This window comes from Thermoascus crustaceus (assembly GCF_041956765.1).
Source record: "Thermoascus crustaceus strain CBS 181.67 unplaced genomic scaffold VTN00scaffold_3, whole genome shotgun sequence".
Classification (NCBI taxonomy): domain Eukaryota; kingdom Fungi; phylum Ascomycota; class Eurotiomycetes; order Eurotiales; family Thermoascaceae; genus Thermoascus; species Thermoascus crustaceus.
Window position 1 is genome coordinate 3306405 of NW_027192529.1, and position 23473 is coordinate 3329877.

Sequence of the window (23473 nt, forward strand, 5' to 3'; positions counted from 1 at the left end):
CATTGCCTGCTTATGAAAGGGAAAGAATGGTACCATTGGTACCTTTGACGATGACTCAACCATTGGGTTGGTTGATAGATCCCAATCAGACTGATAGGTTTTACTGAAATCGTTTCACGCATGATATATCAATTTCGGAGGGTTACGTAAATGTAGTAGTTTGAAATGACTAAATCGAGTGTTTTGCTAAGGTAATCATCCATCTATAGTAAACAAATTCCCATATCTAGTATTCGAATTCCGGAGGGTGAAAGAGAAACCTGTGCCTTAAAAGATACCTACAAGAAAGATACTGCTATCATATCCATAGTTTTAGAATATACTATCTAGTATGCTATCTAGTATGTTTTATACTACGTGGATGATGATGATGGTGATTTTGTTACTTACCTAAGTCAACAGGACATGTAAATGAGATCTCATTGAACAGGCACCACATCCATCGTGACTAGGTAGGTAAGTTGGTAAGCAGTAGATGTGGCGGCAGTATCTCCAGCTCCAGCTCCAGACCTGAACTGAACTGAAACACTGAACTGCAGGGACAGGCTTAATCCGGGGGTTTCTTTAATTCATAAAGCGATGGAGCTCAGCTGCAAGGTCAGATAAAAAACTTCTTTGAATGAGGTTCTTTGCTCAATAGTCTCTAATAACCGTGGGAAGAAAATCTTGTGTATGTATGGGTTCCAAGCCAATGTCCACTTAAATTTTTTGTTTGGATACCTCGGGGGACTCCTTTGCGCATGTATTTTGCATAGAAGGTATTCCACATGTAATAACTTAGTCTTCATGGTGCGGTTGACTGAGAGTTACACGCCTGATGGTGCATTCATTATTTTGATATTGGCCGGAATAAGCCACCATATATATAGATTTTCTTTCACTTGTTCTTTAAATAGACTGAGTAGCTAACCGGTGTCCTTTATTTATAGGTAGTATTTATGGAGTTCAGTGGCTAAATGCCGAAATTTGGGGCGGGTGTGTGTGTAACGGAGTACATGGCTTTTATCTCCTTGCTCTTCTTTGTTGGATGATTCAATAAGTTGTCCATGCCGCTAGACATGTAGTACGGACGGATTTAAGCTGCAGGAAAGATTCACAGATAGGTGACTCCACGAACAATGAATCCCAGTGTAGGTTGTATAAATAGGTACGCACAGATGTCTCGTGTTTGTTAGTTCTCCACCTACTTACTTTATTGCGTATCCATTCTTTGAATACTGATAGTAGAGCAAAACTGGATATATATGTATGTGCGTACCTACTCATCATGTTACAGATATACTGCCAGAATCTCCTCCAAAGCCTTTTCTACTTACTCATCTATGGAGAACTCGTAGCAAGCTACGTCCTCGTCGACGACTACTCAGGGGCAAATTTCTTCTCCGGGTTCTCCTTCTTCACCGGCCCGGATCCGACCCGGGGCTTTGTTCGATATGTCGACGCAGCCACCGCCAGCAATACGGGACTGACAAGCATCACGACAGGGTCAGATGGCAAACCGGTCGTCCATATCGGTGTCGACTCCCAGAACGTCATGCCCGGTGGCCGTTCCAGCGTCCGCATCACCAGCAACAAAGCGTACAACCATGGCGTCGTCATCACTGACATCGCCCACATGCCGGGAAGCATCTGCGGCACCTGGCCGGCCTTCTGGATGGTGGGACCGAACTGGCCTGTCTCGAGGGAGATCGACATCCTCGAGGGGGTGAACGATCAGAAGCACAACTTCGTCACCTTCCACACGGGAACCGGCTGCTCGATATTAAACAGCCTTGTTGGATCGATTATGGATACGGTAAACACCCTATTCACCGGCGCGTTGAAGACTCTTAATTGCGACGTCCAGGCCCCCAACCAGGGCCCGAACCAGGGCTGCCAGGTCGCGAACTACAACCGGGCCTCATACGGGAACGGGTTCAACGCTGTGGGTGGAGGTGTGTATGCCACGGAGTGGACGTCTCAGACGATCCGGATCTGGTTCTTCTCTCGTGCGGAAGGAATCCCGCAGGATATTGTGGAAGGCAGACCGGATCCTGCCACCTGGGGTACTCCCGTTGCGCAGCTGGGACAGGGATGTGTTATCGATCAGCACTTTGAGAATCTCAATGTCGTCTTTGATAATACCTTCTGTGGGGATTGGGCTGGGGCCGCCTGGAGTAGTACGCCTTCGTGTGCGGCCAATTTTGTTGCGAATAATCCGCAGGCATTTGCGGAGGCTTATTGGGCAATTAACTACGTTCGAGTGTTTAGCTAGCTAGAGTGCTTAGTATGGAAGGGAAGAATAAATAATCCAAGATTGGTGAATAAAAGGACATGTTTACCTCGAGTTCATCCACTGAGATACATACCTTATATCCAGCGTGAAGACAACCTCGATTCCTAATATTGTCAAGAACTCCATGTTGTTTCCATGCTTTCCGTATGGAGTACTCTGTACTCTACAGATTCGTACGCTGCTGTCAAAGATGCAGATGCTATACTGGATGATTGCAACCCGACCAGCAACCTGGGAGGAGGGAACTGATAAGGATGTTGCCATGACAAGTTCAACCTAAGTAGAACCTGCTTTTCTCAAAGGTCAGCCAGAGGTGCATGGGATGGGAGGGCAGATAGGTATGACCATACCTAGGCATCAAGAGGCAGATGCGTATCCAGGATACCCTGTGCATAGCGAACTGTGCAATCCCTCCAGAGTTAGTACATGTTTGTCCATCTGCATGCACAGCACGGTGCAGTAGATCACAAGATAAGGCCGTTAGAGTTGCAATATATCGAGCCCGTTCACCATATACTAGATTAGCTTTAGGTACCTAGCGGACTGGAGGGGAAGAACATAGGTAGATGTAACACACCGCCGAACTAGGTTAGTGGTGTTTGGCCAAGTGACCGGCGTATAGAGAGCGTCGAATTCGAGAGGAGTCCGCTCTAGTGCTGTCAACCCTGTCCCGTCTCTCAAGCCATGTGGCATGAACACCAGTGCGGCTCATCAGGCTTCATTTTCCGCAGAAGTTGTCATCTGAGAAGACGTTGGACCATGCAAGGTTTCCAGAAATCGCTCTTTGTGCAACCCGCATGCGTCGGGACATCCGGGCCGGGGACTTGATCGCTCCCATCCATCTCTCCTCCATCGTCCAGACGCGGAGGCTCAAACTCCTTGCTTAACCCGGAAAGCTTGTCTTTTCTCGAGAAATCCGGCCTTCAGACTAGTTTGCTTATCATTGGGCGCAATCTTCGACACTCTCACCAATTGGTACCCTCGTCCTCGCGCGCAGTTAGTGAAACGAGTCCCTGGCAAGGATCAAGATGAAGAATGCAACAGTGGCTTCATCGCTTGACAGGGTCCTTTCGGGGCCCAGAACCAGATCCAGAAACACCTACTAGCTGGCGGCTGTCTGCCGATGCGGGATACCAATCACGACGTGCAGATATCGAGTTATCCTCCGTTTTCCATGTAGGGGACACAGCGAGCCGGTGTTCTTCTAGCGCATCTCTCTGCATGTCACCGGCGAGTCTTGTCGGAGGTATACAACGCATGGCCCATTTCCCGTTCCTGGGGATCTGCTCCGCCTACTTTATTAACGCCCCGTGTTCCGTCTTCCTGCGGAGTAACTTCTATCTGGTGGATTTGAAAAGTTGGCTACACAGGAACAGGCAGAAGATCCGCGCTCCTACATGAGCTTGGCGTCGCGTGGGAACGTCATGATATGACCTCTTGCTGCAACACTCGAGCCGTCCTCCGCCGTGCGTTCTACTAACGCAGGGCCCTTGTGACCTTTGATAGCTTTTCCCCTCTCTGACCGCAAACGGATGAGAGTATGAAGCTGTCATATTACTCTTTTGGGTAGTCCCAGAGTTGGCTTCCACGGTGATGGGCTCTGACCGGACCTGGAGAGGTTACATTCCATGATCTCAAGGCCCCTGGAGCCAGAAACTGGGCACCGTGGAATGTACATACTTGCTTTTGGAAAATGTCCAACCCTGCAATATTCTGGCCCCCAGTTGACCTGGAACAAACACCAGGATGCCATCATGTATGAGGCTCAGCGCTATTTCCATGACACCGTGTTCATGCGACTGTATACAGCTGGGAGCTGTTGATCGTATAGTAGGTTCCACCATGTAACCCAGTTCCCTGAAGTGAGAGTAAAGAAAGGTGTCAAGAGAGGCTCGATGTGATGTATAAGAGCGCTTCAGTTCATCAGCGGCCCCCAAGTCATTTCTTGACCAAGCAGTGAAAGCAATTTCTTATACTACTTCGCTATCCATTCCTTCACTCAATCTTGCTCCGTTTTCACTTCCTACCTCCAACTTCTTACCTTTCATTTCCTCCTTTTAACTTCCTACCTCCAACATCTTGCTTCTTCCTTCTCTCCTAACACCTAACTTCTTACTTCTTACTTCGAACTTCAAACTTCTTTACCTACCTATCCTTACAAAATGGCTCCGTCTAAGAACTTCCTTTCTTTGGCAGCCATGCTCGCAGTCACTCAGGGTGTCTATGCTACCCTTGACACTACCTCTTCAAGCAATGTTGCCGTCTACTGGGGTATATAGCTCCTCAGAGCCGTCCTCTCCAACGAAAAATTGCTAAGCTGAATTCCTCTCTTGATAGGTCAAAACTCGTACATGCAATCCAGCGGCGACCTGGCTCAGCAGCGTCTTTCGTACTACTGCGACAGTGGGTAGTCAAGTGACCTAATATCGATTTCCTCTTTTTGATGCTAACGGACCTGTCTCCTTCAACAGACACCGACATTGATGTATGAAGAGTACCAAAGAGACTGCATGGCTTGTCTAAGGCTCACATTTGGATTATAGGTGTTCCAACTCGCATTCCTTACTGTGATCAACGGTGTTGGCGGTGCTCCGGAAATCGACTTTGCCAACCAGGGTGACAAATGCACTACGTTCTCAGGAACAGCTCTTCTGAACTGCCCTGAGATTGGGTAAGTTCTGGATTCCAATAAACGGTCCTTGAACATTATGAAAGGATTGTGCTCTACCTATATACATTCATGATCTCGTTGACTCATGGTCGATCAATCAGTGAGGATATCAAGGCCTGCCAGAGCAAGGGAAAGACCATCCTCCTTTCCATCGGCGGCGCCACCTACAGCGAAGGCGGTTTCTCCTCAGAGGATGCTGCCGTGGCCGGTGCCAACTTGATCTGGGAGACTTTTGGCCCTCAGCAATCTGGCTCCTCCGCGCATCGCCCCTTCGGAGACGCATCCGTCGATGGCTTCGACTTCGACTTCGAGAGCTCAGTCTCCAACATGGTCCCCTTCGCCAACAAGCTCCGCAGCCTGATGGACGCGGACAGCTCGAAGAAATACTACCTGACGGCCGCTCCCCAGTGCGTGTATCCAGACGCCGCTGACAACGCGATGCTCGACGGAGCCGTCTCCTTCGACGCGATCTGGGTGCAGTTCTACAACAACTACTGCGGCCTGCAGTCATTCACGCCCGGATCCAGCACCCAGAACAACTTCAACTTCGCCACGTGGGACAACTGGGCCAAGGAGACGTCCAAGAACCCCAACGTGAAGGTCTTCGTCGGTGTCCCCGCGAACCAGGGGGCCGCTGGCAGCGGATACACGCCCGCGTCGGGTCTCGCTCCCATCATCAACTACTGCAAGACTTTCGCGAGCTTTGGAGGCGTTATGATGTGGGACGCTAGCCAGGCGTACGCGAATAACGGCTTCATTGGCGGAGTCAAGCAGGCCTTGACTACCGCTGCGTCGCGGGTTATGAGGCGCCTGTTCCTTTACTACTGAACCCATACCTTTTCGACAGGGGACGACGCGAGAGGAATATATGGAGCATAGAATGTTCCGTTTCTAACCTATCACCTATTATCACCTATCACAGTACCAAGTGAAGCATGCAGGATTGCCTGTCATGCTCCGTGAATACTTATGCATGGTTCAACTTTGGTGAATGAGCGGGAATCTCAAAACAGTTTGCCTGATAAAAAGATATAAAAGGAAAAAAATCTTGGTTTTTACTTCACTTCTACAGCTGCTCATCCATTGATTGGAATTTGCAGCTACCTCCAGTTTCTTTCAAGTTAGTTCCATTTTCGGGTCATCCTTATCCTTTTTCAAGTATGTACATGCATCTGGTTCTTTTTTATCTGCAGTCATGAAATGAAGTTCTTCATATCTCCATCTCTTCACTTCAAGAAAAGATAGTAGACAAATTCTACCCATATCCATACAGTAGTATATTCCGTACAAGCTTTTCGCCCGAAATCCCTAGGCTACCTACCATACTGTATCTATTTCACCACTCCCAAAATCAAAAATAAACCCCCCGCCTTCCCAATCGTCACCGTTCTCGAGGAAGAAAAGTATTACGGTAGTATATATTCCAAGCATCGATCTATCTATCTATTCACCTTCCACGAGATGGTGGTCGATGTAGTAGTATTTATAGGTAGTCAGTAGAAATCTGATCTTGACCAACCGACCATTGCCATGTCCTGCCCTGTCAGTTATATTTTGATTCGACGGCTTCATTCATTTCTTCATCATTTCCTTCCTCTAGTTCTCATTTATAACAGGACAAATATGTTGATTTGCCTCGATTATAAGCGTACTGCATCGCATTACATTGCTGTATATATAGTATAGCCTCCTGAAAACTTGTGGAATCTCAAGAATTATAGCTTTTGAATTAAGATTATTAAGACAAATAAGTAAGTAGGTAGGTAGATAGGTACCTAGGGTACTAAAATGCCGCTCCTCTCTTCCCGACCCCACCTCACCCACCGTGTATCCCCAACGTAGATGCATTAGGTATGTATTTCCTCACCGGTAGATAAATAAGTAATGACCCTGACCAGATTATTCCTTTTAATCTTTTAATTTCGAACCGTCAGAACCATGCATGAACCACAAGAGGCTCCTTTTCCACATGCATGATCCTCCTTTAGTCGGTTTCCGCTTCCTCCCTGGCCGCCGTGAGGTAGTACCTCCCTTTCGGTTCTCCTTCCTTCTCGTGCTCGAGGGTGAGCCTCGAGAGATGTCCCAGCAAATTCTCCACCTGGATATCTCCCTTGCTCCTCTTGGATCTGCCCAGATCGTTCAGATATTCAACCTTATTCAGGACATAGTACACGAGCGCAATCACAACCGTCACGCCGAGGGAATAGCCCCAAATCCGAACCACGGTCACGATATCTGTCCATCCGTTTCTGGTCTCGCGATACGTATCCCCGGGCTTCGTGTGCATGTCCCGATCCGTGAACCAGCCGAAGAGGGCGAATATAGTGGCCAGTGCATCGACTCCTCCAATGGCTCCAATCAAAGGGATAGACGGCCACGTCTTTCCTCCTCGGGTCACGAAAATGAGCCAGTTCTCCGTGAGTGCAACTTCAAGGAATAAAACCTCTTGGATGGAACCCCAGTTCTGTATAATACCACCCGAGGGGATGAACATTGTGCCGCGCACCACCCATGTTCCCATTGCCAGCAAGACGCCCAGGATTACAGAAATGACCCATATCTTGGGGAGTTGCCATTCGACCGGTCGTAGCTCAAATGACGCATTATCATACGCGACCGCAACAGTTGCTAGATCGGCAAACAAGGCCAAAAAGACAATGAGTTCCACACGGATGCTTTCATTCAGAATAATCATGGATGTGACCAGATAGATCTCCAGATGTAAGCAAAGAGCGATTCGGTACTGAATGTACGCCTTCATGCGGTGGAAAATTTGGCGGGCAACTTTGATGGAGTCAATAATTGTTGACAAGCCTGGGGCCAAGAATACAATATCAGAAGCTGACTGAGCTGCCTCTGATGCTCCCTCAACGGCTATACCGCAATCTGCCTTTTTCAGGGATGGTGCATCATTGACGCCATCTCCAGTCATGGCGGTGAGATGCCCGCGTTCTTGAAGCATTTCAACAACTTTATATTTATGCTCCGGGTATACCTCTGCGAATCCATCTGCCTTTTCGACCAAGTCATGGGACATTGCACCGCTGAGTCCGCCGTGAATGAGCTTTTCTGAGGGGTACACCTTGGTTCCCAGAGATAGCATTTTGCATGTCTCCTTCGCAATAGCAAGTGCATCTCCAGTAAGCATCTTGACACTGATACCCAGGCTCTGAGCTTCTTGAATTGTCTGCGCGGTGTCGTCTCTAGGTGGATCAAACATCGGAAGCATTCCCAGTAGCTGCCAATCTTCGCCTTCTTTCTGAACTGCAACGCCAAGGGAGCGAAAGCCGCGATGGGCAAATTCCTGGGCCTTTTCCTTATACATATTTGCTGTTTTTTCAGAGGTCTTTGTCAATGTTAGGACCGCCTTCGGGGCTCCTTTGGTGCATGTATACTTGACACCCTCACAACTGACCACTGTGACAATGCGTTTGGAAACAGGGTCAAAGGGAATAAATTTTTCAGTTTTCCAGCCACGACGAAGGATCTCTCTGGCTTTCGGATACTGCCGAAGCGAAAGAATTGTGACTTTGTCAATGGGGTCAAGAGATTGAATATTATGTGAAGATGCCAGGACGGCCACGGCAAACATCCAGTTGATATCAACACCTTCAGCGACATACGGGTTGCGAATGCTTAATTTGTTGGCAGTGAGAGTTCCGGTTTTGTCAGAACATAGAATATCAACACCCTAGCAAACACAACCGTTTTAGCTTTGATATACAGGATATACAGGGAATACATACTGCCAAAGATTCGATTGCCGTAAGCTTCTGCACTATTGCTTTCTTTTTGGCCAGATAAGCCGCTCCAACGGCCATGGTGGTTGTTGTAACGACGGGCAAGCCGACAGGAACTCCAATGATAAGTAAAGAGAGAGTGTAGTGAAGCAATGTCTGCTGAGGCGGATGAGCAATGGGTATGTGCCGGAAGAAGCCGCCAATCCATGCCGCCAAGACCCATGCCATAACAAGGATAAGAAGAGAGGTTCCAATATGATCCATGACAATTTCGAAGTGGCCTGCACCTCCGGCCGCTTGTACCATAGAGGCTGTTTTTCCCACGAAGGATGTCTTCGCTGTAGTCTGGACAACCGCGTAGCCTTTGCCGCGCTTGCATGTAGTGGTGTAGAAAATCGTCTCGCCCATATATCGGTCAACAGCTAGAGACTCACCTGTGATGGCGGAATGGTCACAGGCCAGGATCGGATAACCTCTCTTCTTGGGACGCTCTTCTTCTTCCTCCTTCTTCTCCTCTTCTTTCTCTTTTCCACCTTCTTCTTCCCCATGCTCCCCACCCTTCACAGAGTTTTCATCGACACTCTCTTCTCCTTCCGTCTCATCGAGCATTCCTTGTTCCTGCATCCTCTTGAATTCCTCGAAGCCATTGGGATCACTATAGTCGCAGATCAGCTTGGCATCAGCTGGTACTACTTGACCTTCCTCGACGATGATCTGTTCATTCCCTTAGTCTTCGCAAGGCCTTGGGTGTTCAATTATCTGCTAAAACATACCACATCACCAGGTACAAGTTCTCGTGCTAGGACTTCCTGTTCTCGCCCGTCTCGGACAACTTTTGCCCTCATGGCGATATCTCCCTTCAGACTTGCTACAACATCTGCAGCTTGCTTTTCTTGATACCAACCGACGGAGGCGTTTAGGAACAGAATTCCTATGATAACTCCGAAATCGATCCAATCATCGAGACCTGCAGCAAGAAGGACAGCCAATTCCATAACTGGGACACTTTAGCAACTCTTCCTGTTAGAAACGAACTTGGGATCTGACCGTATAAGATTGGGCCTCTGAAGTAGGACATGAATTTCGCAATCGGATTCTCCTTTTCCGACACAAGCTCGTTCCATCCCGAACGGCGACGCCTGATCTGGACCTCTTCGCTCGAGAGGCCTTGTTTGATGTCCGTGAGGAGCCATTCCTCAGGGTACTGCGCCTGTTCTTCTGCCGTTGCCTTTGGACGAACCCTCTTCTTCTTCCACGGAGCGTACCAGACCCTGACGAGTTTTCCTCCTTCCTCCGCTTCTTTTTCCGCCTCTGTCTGCTCCCGGTACGTGGAGACATACTTGACGAGTCTTGTATACTCGTCAAGATTTTGATCTTGGGCTGATCGGGTGGACTGACGTGACACACGCCTGGATTGAGCGCGCTCCACGTCGCCGCCACCGCTTGAGGCTTGGGACATCGTTTCTTCGATGATTCCCAAAACTGTGCTGCGAATTCAATGAAGAGTCCTCTACTCTCTGCTCCCTCTTGCACTTTGTAACGAAAGGAATTTAACGAATGCCGAAAGGAAAGGGGACGATCAGTGCGGCAGACTGACCGTAAGACGGAGAATCTAAATTCTGAGCGACTGGCTTCATCTATTCCTGCCGTGGATCCTTTCTAGCCCGGCACATCAAGAAAATATCCTCGATCTCTGACTGGATGTGCGCTTGCTCAGTCATGCTGACGTCGGAAGGTTCACCCACAACTTGCAGCGGAAAGATCTGGTGATAGTATGGGAGCTCGATAAGATGAGGTCGTATTTCTCCGAGCATACAGACTAGGTATAGTTGTCGGGCATCCTCTACCAGTCAGGCTGCCTTTGGAGGCTTTTCATTTCCATGGGTGGATGTGATCCTATCCTGACGTATCCCAAGATCCTTTGATGTCTCCCGACGTATAAGGTATCGCAATGAACAACCCGGCAAACCTTCCCAGCGAACATCGACTAGCATCGCTACATACATCGTGACCGATTCATCTAGAGGCGGCAATTAACTCTTAACAGACGAGTGCCAGTCTGGGTAGAAGTACCTAGCAATGATCCATCTCCAATAAGGAGGTCGGTACTGGTGGTCGACCTGTGGAGACTGTGACGCAACAAGGGAATTGAGCCTGACGGCCCATGGAACGATGGAAACTTAGAGCCTGGGATCCGGGGACATCATGGAGTCTCGTCTTTGGCGTTCAGGCTTCCTCCCGGATGTTCCGGTCTTCAAGGAACAAGGGAAATAAAAACACATCTTGATGTTGCATTGCACCGTGGTGCGAGCGCTGAGTTCTGGAGTTTGGGATCGTCATGATCGAATAGCAGCGCATAATTTGACCGTGTTAACAAGGCGAAGCTTTCCCTCGAAACTGCCAAGAAGCCTACGTGAGCGTATCCTTCCGTCGGTTTCTCAGTTCTTTACCTCTGCTCTGTCTGTGGACAACTGCTTTAGTTGAATATCGGCTCGCTATATTGGTCGTAACATGCGTTGTCTCCATATTTCGTGAATCAGTACGTCCTCATAAGGATATAATCCCCCTAATGACTCTAAAATAGGGCGGAAAGCCACCATTTTCCAGTTGCAGGGAAGTGATATTCGAATTGAATATGGCCTTCAGGCTTCGAGAATCCAGCAGTGGTTCGAAGCATCGTCGTTTGGTAGGTTAGATGTATCTCGACGATCGAAGGAACTATAAATGTCCGCATGTGGGATCTCGTGGAGTCGCAGGTGATAAGCGTCATCTCAATGTCACAGACTTGCTTACCGTATGTCGGGGATAGAGCGATCTCAAACCATGTAAGCATTGTATACCTCGTCATATGGCCGACACAGAGTGTTTCTAGAAGTGAGCCGTACTCATCCGAGTCGGCTTTTCCGGGTAAGAGATGCCTTGGTTTAATGCAAGACGAGAGCGCTTCTATCTCCCTCACTGCGCGGCCACAGCGGCAAGTCCTGTTCACGTTTATGTATGCAGACAAAGCAGATGCTTGGCGGGACGGGGAAGTGGAATTTCGCGTAGCAGGTGAGTCCTCATGGTCGACGAAGACTCCAAATATTGTCAGCCCGAATAAAATAACTGGGTAGATTTGCAGGCAGATACTGCAAACATGTTATTTCTGTTAGTCAACGGGGCTTCATTGTGCAGAAGCCTGTTTTAAGGTCGTAAATTCCAAGGACGGACTTGACCGGAACAGAACCGGGCAATTCGTTTATCAGCACTGAGATCAACTCAACAAAGAGGTATTTTGATGAGCAGGCACCCCAGGGTAGACAGCACTGAACAGTTCACTTCTTCAGCCCAGGCACGTTCAAGTTCAGTACATTTTCTGCATAGCATCAATATCACAGAGCGTTAGGTTCGGCAGCGGTGTTGAGGTGCTGACGCAACGGGAAAGAAGAACATGGGACGCTGTGAGACGCTGCTTCCCTGACGCTGACGGTGACCGGTGATAGCTGTTTCGTACGACGTCGGAGATGGAGGGGTTCGTGGATAGTCTTGTATAGATATAAACATCCCCAGGAAAATCATCGATCGATCAGCGATTAAGTTTATCGATCGGCTGCCGCATCGAGTCCCACAGTCAAAAGAAGCCGGCCATAGAATTACGCTCCTAATCTTCCAACTTCACGATCTATTCTTATCTCATGGCTCTTACGGCCGATATCAAGGTGGGCAACAGAATTCATCGTCGTGAAGCGAAATTCCCTAACTCGATGGCTGTGTAGCTTCTCACCACCTTGGTGGCAGTTTCGGGCTCGGCTATTGTCCTCTACCGGATACTCTCGCGCTGCGCCATTAACCCGTCTATTCCTCCCCTCTGGTATCCTTTTCACAAGGGAAAAGCAGAAGTCTTGTTTAAAGATATCCTGAAGTACTCTGAGGATGTTTTCCTGGACCGTGAACGGGGAATCGCGATCATCAGTTCCGACGCAAATCGGGCTCGATGGAACACTGTTATGGTAAACGAATTCAGCCATCACTACCTACCCGTTTTGGATATAAAGACACACGACTGACACGGTTACAGGGTCCGTTGAAAGATCCTAACCCAAAAGGAACTTTGCACCTGTATGACTATGCGTCCACGGGGACCATTCGAAAAGTGCAGCTTGTGGGGTTCCCTGAAGACGCCGATTTTCACCCTCTTGGGATCAACTTCTTCCGGGCCGCTGGTGACGACCGGACGAGGCTTTTTGTCGTCAACCACGAGCGCACCGGCAGCAAAGTGGCCGTCTTAGACCTTGACTACGAAAAGGCAGAGGCTCACTATGTCATGTCAATTTCTGACGGCGACTGCAATATCCTGTCCCCCAATGCTGTCGCCCCGGTCTCGTACACCTCTTTCTACGTGACGAATGACCACTACTGGATAAGGCGAAAGAGTCCCATCCTTGCGATTACAGAGTCGTTATTGGGACTCCCATTCGGCTGGGTAACCTCTGTTGACTTTTCTGGCGAGCGACCGACGTTCACGACCGCCGCGAACAGCATCGCCTTCGCCAATGGCATCGTGGTCACCCCAACAGGCAAGCAGGTAATTGTCGCATCTACAAGCACAAACTGCCTATTCATTTACGATCGTGACCCGGCCACAAATATGCTCTCGATTGATCGTGAGAAGGTCTTCCTGAACTTCCACCCCGACAACGTCAGCTTCGATGACTCCCTCGACGTGACGGATCCTACTGTGTTCGACGAGGATGGTAAATTCATCAGAGGTCTTATCGTCGGAGGACACCCTTCAACTGTAAAGATTTTTGCCACGGCACGAAATCCCGAGGCTTACAGGGCACCTTCAATGGTGGCGGAGGTGCGGGCAGGTAGCGGGAGAGATCCGGCACCCTTGGCGGCCGGCCCGTCGAGGAATAAATACTATGCGCGGAGCTTGTATCAAAGTGAGTTTGCTTAGTGACATTGTAATCCTTTGTGTTTTAACTGGTCTAATGATATTTCCTTCCAGGCAACGGACAACACTTTCCTTCCAGCACGACCGGCGGAATGGACTCCAAGCGAGGTCACCTCATCGTTTCTGGGCTCTACGCTGATGGTATCCTTGAAGTTTCCTGGGACCCTAAAGAAAACCTAGAGTAGGGTGTTTATCCTTATTATTATTATTATTATGGGATGAAAAGCCCCGACGCTGCAGTCGTCAACGTGAAGAAGCAGAGTCTTTATTCGTATACCCCTATCAGTGCCCTTGACCAAGATATTCATATCCTCAAGTCTTCTTCTGTGAGGGAAGATTGACAGGAAAGTTGAAAGTTGAAACGCAATGAGGTGATCGTGAAACAAGATAGAAAATTGAAACCTGATCATTCAAATCCCACCATTCCAAGAGAAATTACTTTTGATATTCATCCCGGACATCCCAACACCGACTCAGGAATAGCCAACACGAAGTTGGATATATCCCTCTTTACTACATATCAGTCGCTCCCAGGCCGGAAGGATGGACAGCTGGACCCCCGAATCCGTTTCCAGTGTGCCTTTCTACCGAATTATCCTGTCTCCACGTGTCGGCATCAGAAAGAAGAGGTCTCGTACGAGGTTCGCTTTCGTTTGACGACCCTTCTCTGCCTTCATCTTCATTCGCCTCTTCGACACGATCCGTGTACTCGATCAGTCTTGGATTATCGTCTATTCCGATACGTCGGTGGTCGTCTGTTTCTTCGTTCTCGTCCAGGTCGTTCATCCAAGAGGCGCGGCGGCGGTTGTTGAAGTAGAAGACTCCGATCTGTTGCGGGGGATGAGTATATAAACGAATAGAACGATGTCATGTAAAAAGGAAAAACAAATCAAACCTTGACAAACCAAACCACAACAGCTGCAACAAACACCATCCCCGCAACCCTCTGCTCCTCGCTCCTCCACAACGCCAAACAACTCCTCCCATACCCGAACCTCTTCTCACACTCACCGTCCCCGTACCCTTTACTCCCGTCCTTGAACGGCCACGCCCTGTCCCGCACGCTCCGCAGCCCGCAGCACTGCAGCTCGTACTGGATACTGCGGATCGCGCGCTCGTTCTTGGTGTGGTAGTACGACTGCCACAGGTTCTCGAGGCGGCAGCTCAGTATGTCGCCAGGGACGAGGTAGGTCAGGGCCAAAGTGGCGATGGCAGTGGGGACGATGGTCAGGAGGTGTGAAAGCAGGGGGAGGAGGATGGTGAAGTGTCTGTTCTTGATTTCATTTGGGCTCTTTTCGGATCTGATGGCTGTTCTGAGGAGGGAAGATAGAGGGGGAATGGCGAATGTGATAAGCGGGAGGAGAGTTCCTATTGCTGTGAGGGAGGTGGGGAGGGGGAGGAAGAGGGTGTTTTTGGTGTGCCAGGCGAGTCTGGTAATATATCTGTGATCAGCTTGGACTTCTATTTACTCGATTCGAGAGCTACGTAGGAAGGGAATAGGGGGAGAGTAGGCAAAACTTACACGCAGAGAATGAAGGACAGAATTCCGAGCTGTTAATTTATCGGAGAATCAAGTTAGCACGTCATAGAATATGAAAAGAATCGGAAAGCGCCTTCGACGAGATAAGATGCGATTGCACTCAAGGTCAATATGGAAAGGATCCTTAGATGTGAAACAAGCCCATACCGCAGCTAAAATCCCAAACACCACCGTCTTCGAAGAGTAAGGCATGTTGCTGTCCTTGTATGCTGATCCTAACTAACAGACTGATAGGAAAAGGCCAGGAGCAGATAAGATAGGTAACGTAGACGTGTCGAGTTACCTAGGTAGGTAGGGAGGCAGGTAGGTAGGTAACTCGAGCGAGCGAAAAAGTGGGAAATATCAAAAAGATAACGAAAGACCGCCGAGAACTGAAATTGGCATGAAACGAGACTCGGTCAGTCAATCATCGCTAGTAGAAGCCTAACCAACTAAGCCTCCAGGGAAGTAAGTCATGTAAGACAAGGTTGTCTTTGAAGGTGAAGTGAAGATAGAAAAGGCCGGAGGATCTTGTCTTGATATTTATCTATGGATAGCACGGATGGATGGATAGATGGGTAAGGTCGGTCCTGTGCTATGTACCTAACACAACGCGGGGTCATTTCGAACTAGTCCGGGCCGAATGTGATGCGTCCATCCAAGGTACACGAACGGATCCATCCGAGATCCCTGTCCGGTCTACGATAGCGCGTAGACACGTAGTTTAGTCGTTGACACGTGCAGGACAGTACGTACAGCAGGACCCCATCGTCATTTTTACAGTTATTGTCATTATATGTATGGGTTGGACTTCACGGGTTTTCGCTCCGTAAGTAGGTAGATAGAAGGTTGTGGTAACACGGTGCAATGATGTTTATATCATTTCCCCTGCGTCAGGAAAGAGTTCGGGGCGAGTCCACTGGAAGGATTCGAAGAACTGACAGTCTCGTGATGGGGCTGTATAATGGTTCTACAAGGCAGTATCTCAGAGATGCCTACTCAGATGGGGAACAAAAATATTGGAAATGTTTGTGGAATACGGACACAACGATGACATGGAAACTAGATTTTCATTCTACCGACTTGGGTCCAAACACAGCTCGCGTCACGTGAATTTGTCTCGTGGCATTATACAGACACAGTTACTGGACCAATTAGCTCATGGAAAATACAACCATCTTTTGATTCACCATGTTGACTACTATACCATCCCTATTAACACCCCCAACATCCTCCATATCTTGGTCTCAACATATATCCTTCGTATCTTCATTCAAACCTTTTCCACAAATGCTGCCTGCGTGAAAGTCATGCATTCACCTCAAACGTCCGCAACACGCTCAATTATTTACCACCAGTCTTACCGGTAGGGATATTGAACAGAACAGCCGGCTCGCCAGGAGCATATGGCCGGTCGAGTCTGTAATAGCCCTTACGTTCGAACTGGATGATATCTCCCTCCTTCAGCTCGGCAACGTTGCAGTCGGCCACAGCATCCTCCCTGAACTCAGTATTGGGATTCAAGAAGTCCTCAAGCTTGTCTTCCTCCTGCAGAGAGTCCTTGGTGAGGAGATAGTCAAAGTCGACAAGTTCCACAGGGATCATCTCCTGGCCCTCAGTTGAGAGCCAAGTGACCTTCTTGTCGGTCTTCTTGACATCACCCTCCAGGTGGAGCTCAAGCTCGAGCTCGGTGACCGTGTCGCCCGAAGTGTGGATCTTTCGAACATAAGCGTTACCCCAGTTCATGAGAGTGATCTCCTCATCCTGTTTGAAGGACTTGGCATCCTCCTGCTCCAGAAGGATGGAGCCACTGTACGCAACCTTCTTCACGCCGACAGCAGGGTTCTTAGCGTGTTTTGGCTTATCCTCAGTGTAAGCCGCTGCAGGTGCACCCTTAACAGTTGCTTTGACAATATCCTTCTTCAAGATGGCGGTGTGGCGTGGTGCAACAGGGTCAATGTACTTCTTGTTTCTGTTCACGTGATCAGTAACAAGCTTGAACAGAGTAGGGGAATAAAGCTCACGTTGCCCAAAAAATCGTCCAGTCTAGGTTGACAACGTTTTTCGAGGGCCCCTGCTTGAGAATGAACTCTCTCAGAGCAGGAACAGTCATACCACGTCGGCGGATACCGCGAATGGTTGGGAAGCGAGGGTCATCCCAGCCCCAGACAGCCCCTGTTTCAACAAGCTTAGTAAGCTTCCTCTTGGATAACAGAGTCTTGATAAAGTTCATGCGTGCAAAGTCCCAGACTTGCACAGGGCGGAGCTTGAGGGCATCAATCATCCACTTGTACTGCGGGTTCCGGTCGCGGTACTCAATAGTTCTAAGGGCATGGGTGACACCCTCAATGGAGTCGACGATCGGGCAGCAGAAGTCGTAAGTCGGGTAGATCTTCCACTTGGTCCCAGTACGGTGGTGAGGCGCAGGGTTGCAGCGGTAGATGACGGGATCGCGCAGAGCCTTGTTAGGGTTATCAACAGAGATCTTGGCACGGATGCACCACCTGAGACCCTCCGGTGTGCCCTTCTTCATTTCCTCAAAGCGCGCGAGGTTCTCCTCAACGGTGGCATCGCGGCGCTTGCTAGCAATTCCGTTCATTCTCTCCGCACCCATAGTCTCCTTATCGGTGTCATCCGCGTAGGCGTTGCCATCCTTGATCATCTGAATGCAGTACTGGTAGAGCTGATCGAAGTAGTCACTAGAGTAGGTAGTCTTGTCAGGCTTGATACCCATGAGGGCAAGATCCTCGACAATGGAATCCTGGAACTCCATCTTCTCGTTCGAAGGATTCGTGTCATCGAAACGGAGAAGCAGAGTGCCGTTGTACTTCTCATGAGCAAAGTAATCGTTCAGGAGAGCTGCCTTGGCGTGACCAATGTGCAGATAACCCCTAATAATGGTCAATTGGATCCAAATATGCGCATGGGAACTTTTCTTGAGCGCAAAATGGGTCCAGGAAATAGGATTCCTGAGAAAAAGGGATACTTACGAAGGCTCCGGGGGGAATCTGGTCACAACGCCCTTTTCGGTGTTCAGGAGCGCAATGTCATAGCTGGCACCTTCTTTGGACTTGGCGGCCTTCTTCTCCTTGGCGGCGGCGTTCAACCTCTCGACCACAGCAGCGGTCCATGGGCACAGTTCCTCCACAAAGCTGTACCAACGAGAAAGGTTGAGCAGAGCTCCCCTCTTTACGGCACCAGCTGCCACACGGTTACCCCGAAGAGCACCCCAGATGGCAACATCGGGAGCGGAGAGAGAGTATCCGACAATGAAGGAACGGAGGGTAAGGTGCTTGTCGAGGCGCTGCAGGTGGGGTTCAAGCGCCTTGAAGTCAAGGGGAGCAAAAGAATCCAGCTCGGACAGCCAGGAGTCCTCCTGCAGCAGGCATTAGACAGACAACTTGACATGGTGTACTAGATATGGATATTACTGTACCTGCTTCTCATCCTTGCCCTTCAGGAAAGGGTAGGTGGCACGCAACTCCTTGATTGCGTTTTCAGTGCCATATACAGGAGTACCACTGGCGCCAGTGAACTGGACAATTGCTTTGTCTCCCTCCTGTAGGAGAGCAGTATCTTCGTAGCGGATGTTGATCACAGGGCTCGGCCGCGCCTCATTGACGGAGCTCGCAACGAGCAGGACGGGAAGCAATGCGGCCGAGTTGGCCCGGAGTGCGACGACAAGCTGAGACTGCGACATCTTGGATAGGAGCCGCAGCCAATAAAGTAATCAGATCAGTTCAATTGATTTTCTGGCGGAGAAAAGAGAGAGGGGCTTTTATAGAGGGGCACGGAGCACTTTTGATATCGACGGTCCCGCCTCCCCACGCTGACTCACCAAAACTTCCGCCGCCGACGGCCCCGAGTCCGCGCCGCGGCCGGCGCCACATTGTTCCGTGCGCTCGGAAAGCCCTCGGGCAGAAAACATTCAAGTGTCGAGCATCACCGTCTCGCCGTCGCCGATCCCATGGCATCCTCCAGCTCGTTTTTGCCCGCGGGGGCGAGGGGCATAATTGCAGCATGCCGGTCGCCCCTCCGCCAGAATGTTCCGATTGCCCCCTTCATCTACCCGCTCCAGCAGCAGCAGGTCCGGGGAGCGAAGAGTAATCCCCAGGCCCAGGGTAAGAAGGGCAAGTCCAAGAAGAAGGAGAAGGGAGCCAGAGAGTTCAAGCAGATAGATTTGAAGGATATGGCACAATTCTCCCTCTGCGATGCTATGAGGTAGGCGCTGGCCCTCTGAATTGAGATCGTGCGCAGTCGCCAATTGGATTTCCTATCTAGGTACATCCGTGCATTCGAAGTTGGCCGGGAACGTTCCGTGTCGAAATACGAAATCCACATCCGATTGAAGACCAAGAAGGACGGTCCTGTCATCCGAAATATGCTCAGATTCCCCCATGCCGTCCAGACAGAGTCCCGAATTTGCGTTATCTGTCCGCCGGGATCCAAGCACGAGAAGGAGGCCAGAGACGCTGGAGCGGTTCTGGTCGGTGAAGACGAGGTCTTTGAGGCCGTGAAGGCTGGCAGGATCGAGTTCGACCGGTGTCTCTGCCACCCCGACAGTGTTGCTGCTATGAACAAGGCAGGACTGGGTAGAATTCTCGGTCCCCGAGGCTTGATGCCCAGCGTGAAGATGGGCACGGTCGTCGAAGACGTCGGGATGAGAGTGCAGATGCTGCGTGGTGGTACGGTCTACAGAGAAAGAGACGGTGTTATAAGAATGCCTATCGGACAGCTCGGCTTCTCCCCCGAGCAACTGCGGGATAACCTCCGCACCACCATCGAACAAATCAAGAAGGATGCCGCCAGCCTCAGCGACCGGATAACGAAGGAGATCTACGAGGTGGTAAGTTCAGGATCTCAGGTTACAACCCGAAGTGGTAGGCAGCTAACAGACGACAGGTGCTGAGCTCCACCAACGGCCCCGGCTTCAGTCTGAACGGTGAATTTAAATCCGAGAACTCCCCAGAACCAGCAGCCCTGACAGGACTGTAAAATAGTTGTTTTTATAAATTATTTCATATCTAGGTACAGCACGGCGTACTTTGGTATCATGTTAAAATTACTCTTCTTTAGAACAAACCCTGAACTCCGTCGCTATGCGATTTACAACAACCAATAGAAATACCCAACTCAAATCTTCAATTGTTTCAGCGCAGAGACCGCGCCAGCCTCCTCGCCCATGAGGTCGTAGAGACGCATGACTTTCAGCATCCTTGCATCGCGTTTTTCACCAGCCTGATTGGCTTGGTTGAGGGCGGTGTTGAGGTCCAGAAGCAGAGTAGACTTGATCTTGGAGACGCGATGTTGCATGTTGACCAGGAAAGGATGCCGGTCACCTATCTGTGCGGACCGCATCCTGATGTAGACGTACTTCTGGATGTGACGTTCGAGCCTTTTCAGTGATACGACGGGGGTGGCATTCGAGTCACCTGCAAGCTCCTCATCGCTGTCGTCAGTCTCGCTGTCGAACAGGTCTGACTCCGCATCCGACTCTGCGGCATCTAGACCGGCCTTGGGGGTTTCCCCGATCATCAATCTCTGCTCCAGCTCTTCGATCCGTTCCGCGACATCAAGCAGGGCCTTCCCGATATTCGCCTGTGTCCGGAGCCATTTCTTCTCGTTCAGGAGACTCTCGACGTCCCTGCGCCTCGCCTCCACCTTGTCCCTGATGGCCCCGATATCTCTCTGGAAGCCCAGGAGGCCTACTCTGACCTCCTCGACCTTCTCTTCACCGCCCTTGAGGGCACCGCCCAGCGACAGGAAGTCCTGGTAGTTCTCATTGACGAGATCCAGCAACTCTTTGTTCAGGGACTGGCTTAGGTCGCGCAGCTCCTGTCGCAGGTCTTCGAGGGTCTGATGGCGATTGGAGAGAGAGGACAGGAAGGTGGCTGGGTCGAAGTCTGGAGCGAGAAACGAGGAGCGTGACAAAGGCTTGGGGAAAGGAAGTCCGGAGGTGGTCTCGTCGAAGTCGGAGCCCGAGTCGTCGGAGTCGCCAAACTGCGGGAAGAGGGTCAATATCACTGGCACACAGCACGGAGAGGAGACGGGACAAGATGCAGACATACATAGAGGCGGTCCATGGTGGAGCAGGCGTTTTGTCGAGCTCAGCAGCGGGATGTTGCTGAGCTGAAGGCTGAGACGGAGACGGAGACGTGGTCTGCCAGCTCCGTCTCGCTCTCCATCTCGCCCGCGCGTCTTCCCCTCCTGTTCTCCCACCGCTAAGCGCTTGCCAACACACACCTCGCTGCATCTCACCGTCCGCTCGTGCTGCTCGACCGGTCATCTTCGAAGCAGCTTCACCAGAGTCAGACCGCGGGATGCAGCTGCGCTGCAGCCCAGCATGCGCGCTGTCCCATGAGCCAATGTAGCTCGGGTCTCTGGCTGTGCTCTCGGCTTCCGGCTCTTTGTTTCGCAGCTCAATTCCTTCATCTCTTTCTGCTGCGACTATCATCCCCCAGCGTCACTGGCGGGGTCGCTTTGTCCTCCCAGTCCGCTCCCCCCGCGTGCTGCATCGTTGTCCTGTCCCTCCTTCTCCGTTGCCCGGCGTCGCGCTGCTGCGTGCTGCTTGACTCCCTGTCTTGGGCTTGCCTCTCGCCCGGACAGGACACCGCTTATACGCCGCTGCTGATGCTTGATGAGATGGACGCCAGGTCAGACATGCCGACCCACCCCGACAGGTATCGACTGTCCTCCTCCCTCCCTCTTCACCAGAGTTGGCCGCATCTCTCACCGTCCTACCCCTCCCCCGCCGCTGCTGCGACACCCGTTTCATCCCAGACACAGACACGTCCTCCTCGCCATTGCGAGCACCCTGCCATCGACGAGTCGATTCTGGCCCGTCGTACCACTGCCTTCCGCCAGCTGAATGGCAGTCATAAGCCTCTGTCACGGAAGCATCGCCAGTCCAAGTCCAGTGGGAGCCGGTCGTCAACGTTGGCTTCACAGCCCGTGCTGGTCAGGGCCTACAACGCGGAGACCGATGAGACGGCTCCGTCCTCCACCAACATGCCTCACCGGCGATTCTCACTCGCAAGTGGCTCCCAGCAGCAGCAGCCCGCGCCCGAGCTCCCTTCGGTCCAGGATTTCAGCATCGAGGGCATTCTACGAGCCATTGAGCCTGATATCCGGAGCACGCTAGATCAGATTGCAGAGATCTGCGGACGGAGCAAGCTCAGTCTGTCCAACGAGTATGGAAGTCATATTGCTCCATTGGGGGAGATTCGTGCTCCCCCGGGTGGTCTCTTGACCGTGGAAGAGGCGAGCTCGAGCAACGAGAGACTGGTCGATGACAGTGTTGTCATTGTGGATGATGACACGAGCTTCCTCGATGGGCGGGATCACTATCGGACGTCCAGCTATGGCTTGCTGGATCACCTCCGACAGGCTGCCCAGGCCATGGGATACCAGGGGGACATGCCGGACGGATCGTCGATGTCGATGCAGGTCCAGCCTGATACACCGAGATCTGCCGTTGTCCCGAACCCTATGCTCGATATCGATGCTGGAGCTCGGCCCTTTCCAACTACAAAAGAATTTACATCGAAATCCAAGGCTGGCAGCAGGGCTCTCCTTGGGCAGAATGGCGAAACTGCCCACGGGTCTGCGAGGGATCAGCTTCAGAGCATTGTGACGCCGGCAGTGGTGTCTGAGATACACCTCGATGCCCGGGCAGACGAGTCATCCCGGCCATCGGTTCCTCCAGATAGCCCACAGGCTTCTCCTACCAGCTTAACTCCGAGGGAAACAGCATATCCCATTGGGGGCTCCTCCTTTCCCCTACCTTCCCGAGCTGATAGATTTGCATTCTTGTCTGATTTGCAGAATCTGCTATCGTGGCTGAAGGGAGCAGCAGGAGCAGCGCAGCGGGGAAGTCGTAAGGGCAAAAGTCGTCAGCCTCCTCCGCAGTCGGCAGAGACGAGATTGCGTGCCATGCTGGAACGGCAGAATGCGCATCTTATCACTACGAATGAGCGGGGTGTTGCGGTCCATGCGGCGTGAGGGTGAAACCCGTGGTAAGTTGCGTAGCAGCGGGAGCTCTGTTTATACTTCCAATATTCGACTATGTCGATTATTATCTATCTATATATTGACCATTTATACGGCGCCAAGGAGCGGATTTTGTCTCTATGATGGTCACCTGGTGTTTCGCAGTGTCAATATACGTTTTGGGTTCCTTCATGCCCAATGACTAACGAGACTCCAACGGGTGTATGGGTCACAAGGATGGATGATGGTCTTTTCTCGCCCTTTTGGTTTCAGTTTTGGTTACGAGTGACTGCTGTGCACGAAGTCTCTGAGGGTTAATGAATAACGAGTCAATAAGTCACGC

General features: G+C 50.8%; 9 protein-coding genes across 9 annotated transcripts; 5 read left to right on the top strand and 4 right to left on the bottom strand.

Annotated features, from left to right (window-relative positions):
* Nucleotides 1-1267: 1267 nt before the first annotated feature.
* Nucleotides 1268-2254, top strand: VTN00DRAFT_6392 (uncharacterized protein; the record flags this gene model as incomplete). The annotated part of the gene is made up of 1 exon (XM_069433023.1): nucleotides 1268-2254. One exon carries the CDS (start codon nucleotides 1268-1270, stop codon nucleotides 2252-2254), a length of 987 nt encoding a protein of 328 aa, XP_069288824.1.
* Nucleotides 2255-4437: 2183 nt separating this feature from the next.
* Nucleotides 4438-5774, top strand: VTN00DRAFT_6393 (uncharacterized protein; the record flags this gene model as incomplete). The annotated part of the gene is made up of 5 exons (XM_069433024.1): nucleotides 4438-4546; nucleotides 4613-4678; nucleotides 4747-4760; nucleotides 4819-4946; nucleotides 5048-5774. 5 exons carry the CDS (start codon nucleotides 4438-4440, stop codon nucleotides 5772-5774), a joined length of 1044 nt encoding a protein of 347 aa, XP_069288825.1.
* Nucleotides 5775-6930: 1156 nt separating this feature from the next.
* On the bottom strand, nucleotides 6931-10323 carry VTN00DRAFT_6394 (uncharacterized protein; the record flags this gene model as incomplete). The annotated part of the gene is made up of 5 exons (XM_069433025.1): nucleotides 6931-8637; nucleotides 8693-9400; nucleotides 9460-9683; nucleotides 9734-10168; nucleotides 10284-10323. 5 exons carry the CDS (start codon nucleotides 10321-10323, stop codon nucleotides 6931-6933), a joined length of 3114 nt encoding a protein of 1037 aa, XP_069288826.1.
* A 2037-nt stretch (nucleotides 10324-12360) lies between these two features.
* Nucleotides 12361-13807, top strand: VTN00DRAFT_6395 (uncharacterized protein; the record flags this gene model as incomplete). The annotated part of the gene is made up of 4 exons (XM_069433026.1): nucleotides 12361-12384; nucleotides 12442-12675; nucleotides 12744-13611; nucleotides 13677-13807. 4 exons carry the CDS (start codon nucleotides 12361-12363, stop codon nucleotides 13805-13807), a joined length of 1257 nt encoding a protein of 418 aa, XP_069288827.1.
* A 328-nt stretch (nucleotides 13808-14135) lies between these two features.
* Nucleotides 14136-15354, bottom strand: VTN00DRAFT_6396 (uncharacterized protein; the record flags this gene model as incomplete). The annotated part of the gene is made up of 4 exons (XM_069433027.1): nucleotides 14136-14450; nucleotides 14518-15052; nucleotides 15145-15173; nucleotides 15310-15354. 4 exons carry the CDS (start codon nucleotides 15352-15354, stop codon nucleotides 14136-14138), a joined length of 924 nt encoding a protein of 307 aa, XP_069288828.1.
* A 1131-nt stretch (nucleotides 15355-16485) lies between these two features.
* Nucleotides 16486-18841, bottom strand: VTN00DRAFT_6397 (uncharacterized protein; the record flags this gene model as incomplete). Its single annotated transcript, XM_069433028.1, has 4 exons — nucleotides 16486-17113; nucleotides 17166-18032; nucleotides 18132-18517; nucleotides 18578-18841. 4 exons carry the CDS (start codon nucleotides 18839-18841, stop codon nucleotides 16486-16488), a joined length of 2145 nt encoding a protein of 714 aa, XP_069288829.1.
* A 267-nt stretch (nucleotides 18842-19108) lies between these two features.
* On the top strand, nucleotides 19109-20136 carry VTN00DRAFT_6398 (mitochondrial 54S ribosomal protein uL1m; the record flags this gene model as incomplete). The annotated part of the gene is made up of 3 exons (XM_069433029.1): nucleotides 19109-19362; nucleotides 19423-19987; nucleotides 20044-20136. 3 exons carry the CDS (start codon nucleotides 19109-19111, stop codon nucleotides 20134-20136), a joined length of 912 nt encoding a protein of 303 aa, XP_069288830.1.
* Nucleotides 20137-20274: 138 nt separating this feature from the next.
* VTN00DRAFT_6399 (uncharacterized protein) lies at nucleotides 20275-21224 on the bottom strand (the record flags this gene model as incomplete). The annotated part of the gene is made up of 2 exons (XM_069433030.1): nucleotides 20275-21141; nucleotides 21210-21224. 2 exons carry the CDS (start codon nucleotides 21222-21224, stop codon nucleotides 20275-20277), a joined length of 882 nt encoding a protein of 293 aa, XP_069288831.1.
* Nucleotides 21225-21801: 577 nt separating this feature from the next.
* VTN00DRAFT_6400 (uncharacterized protein) lies at nucleotides 21802-23142 on the top strand (the record flags this gene model as incomplete). The annotated part of the gene is made up of 1 exon (XM_069433033.1): nucleotides 21802-23142. One exon carries the CDS (start codon nucleotides 21802-21804, stop codon nucleotides 23140-23142), a length of 1341 nt encoding a protein of 446 aa, XP_069288832.1.
* Nucleotides 23143-23473: the final 331 nt, after the last annotated feature.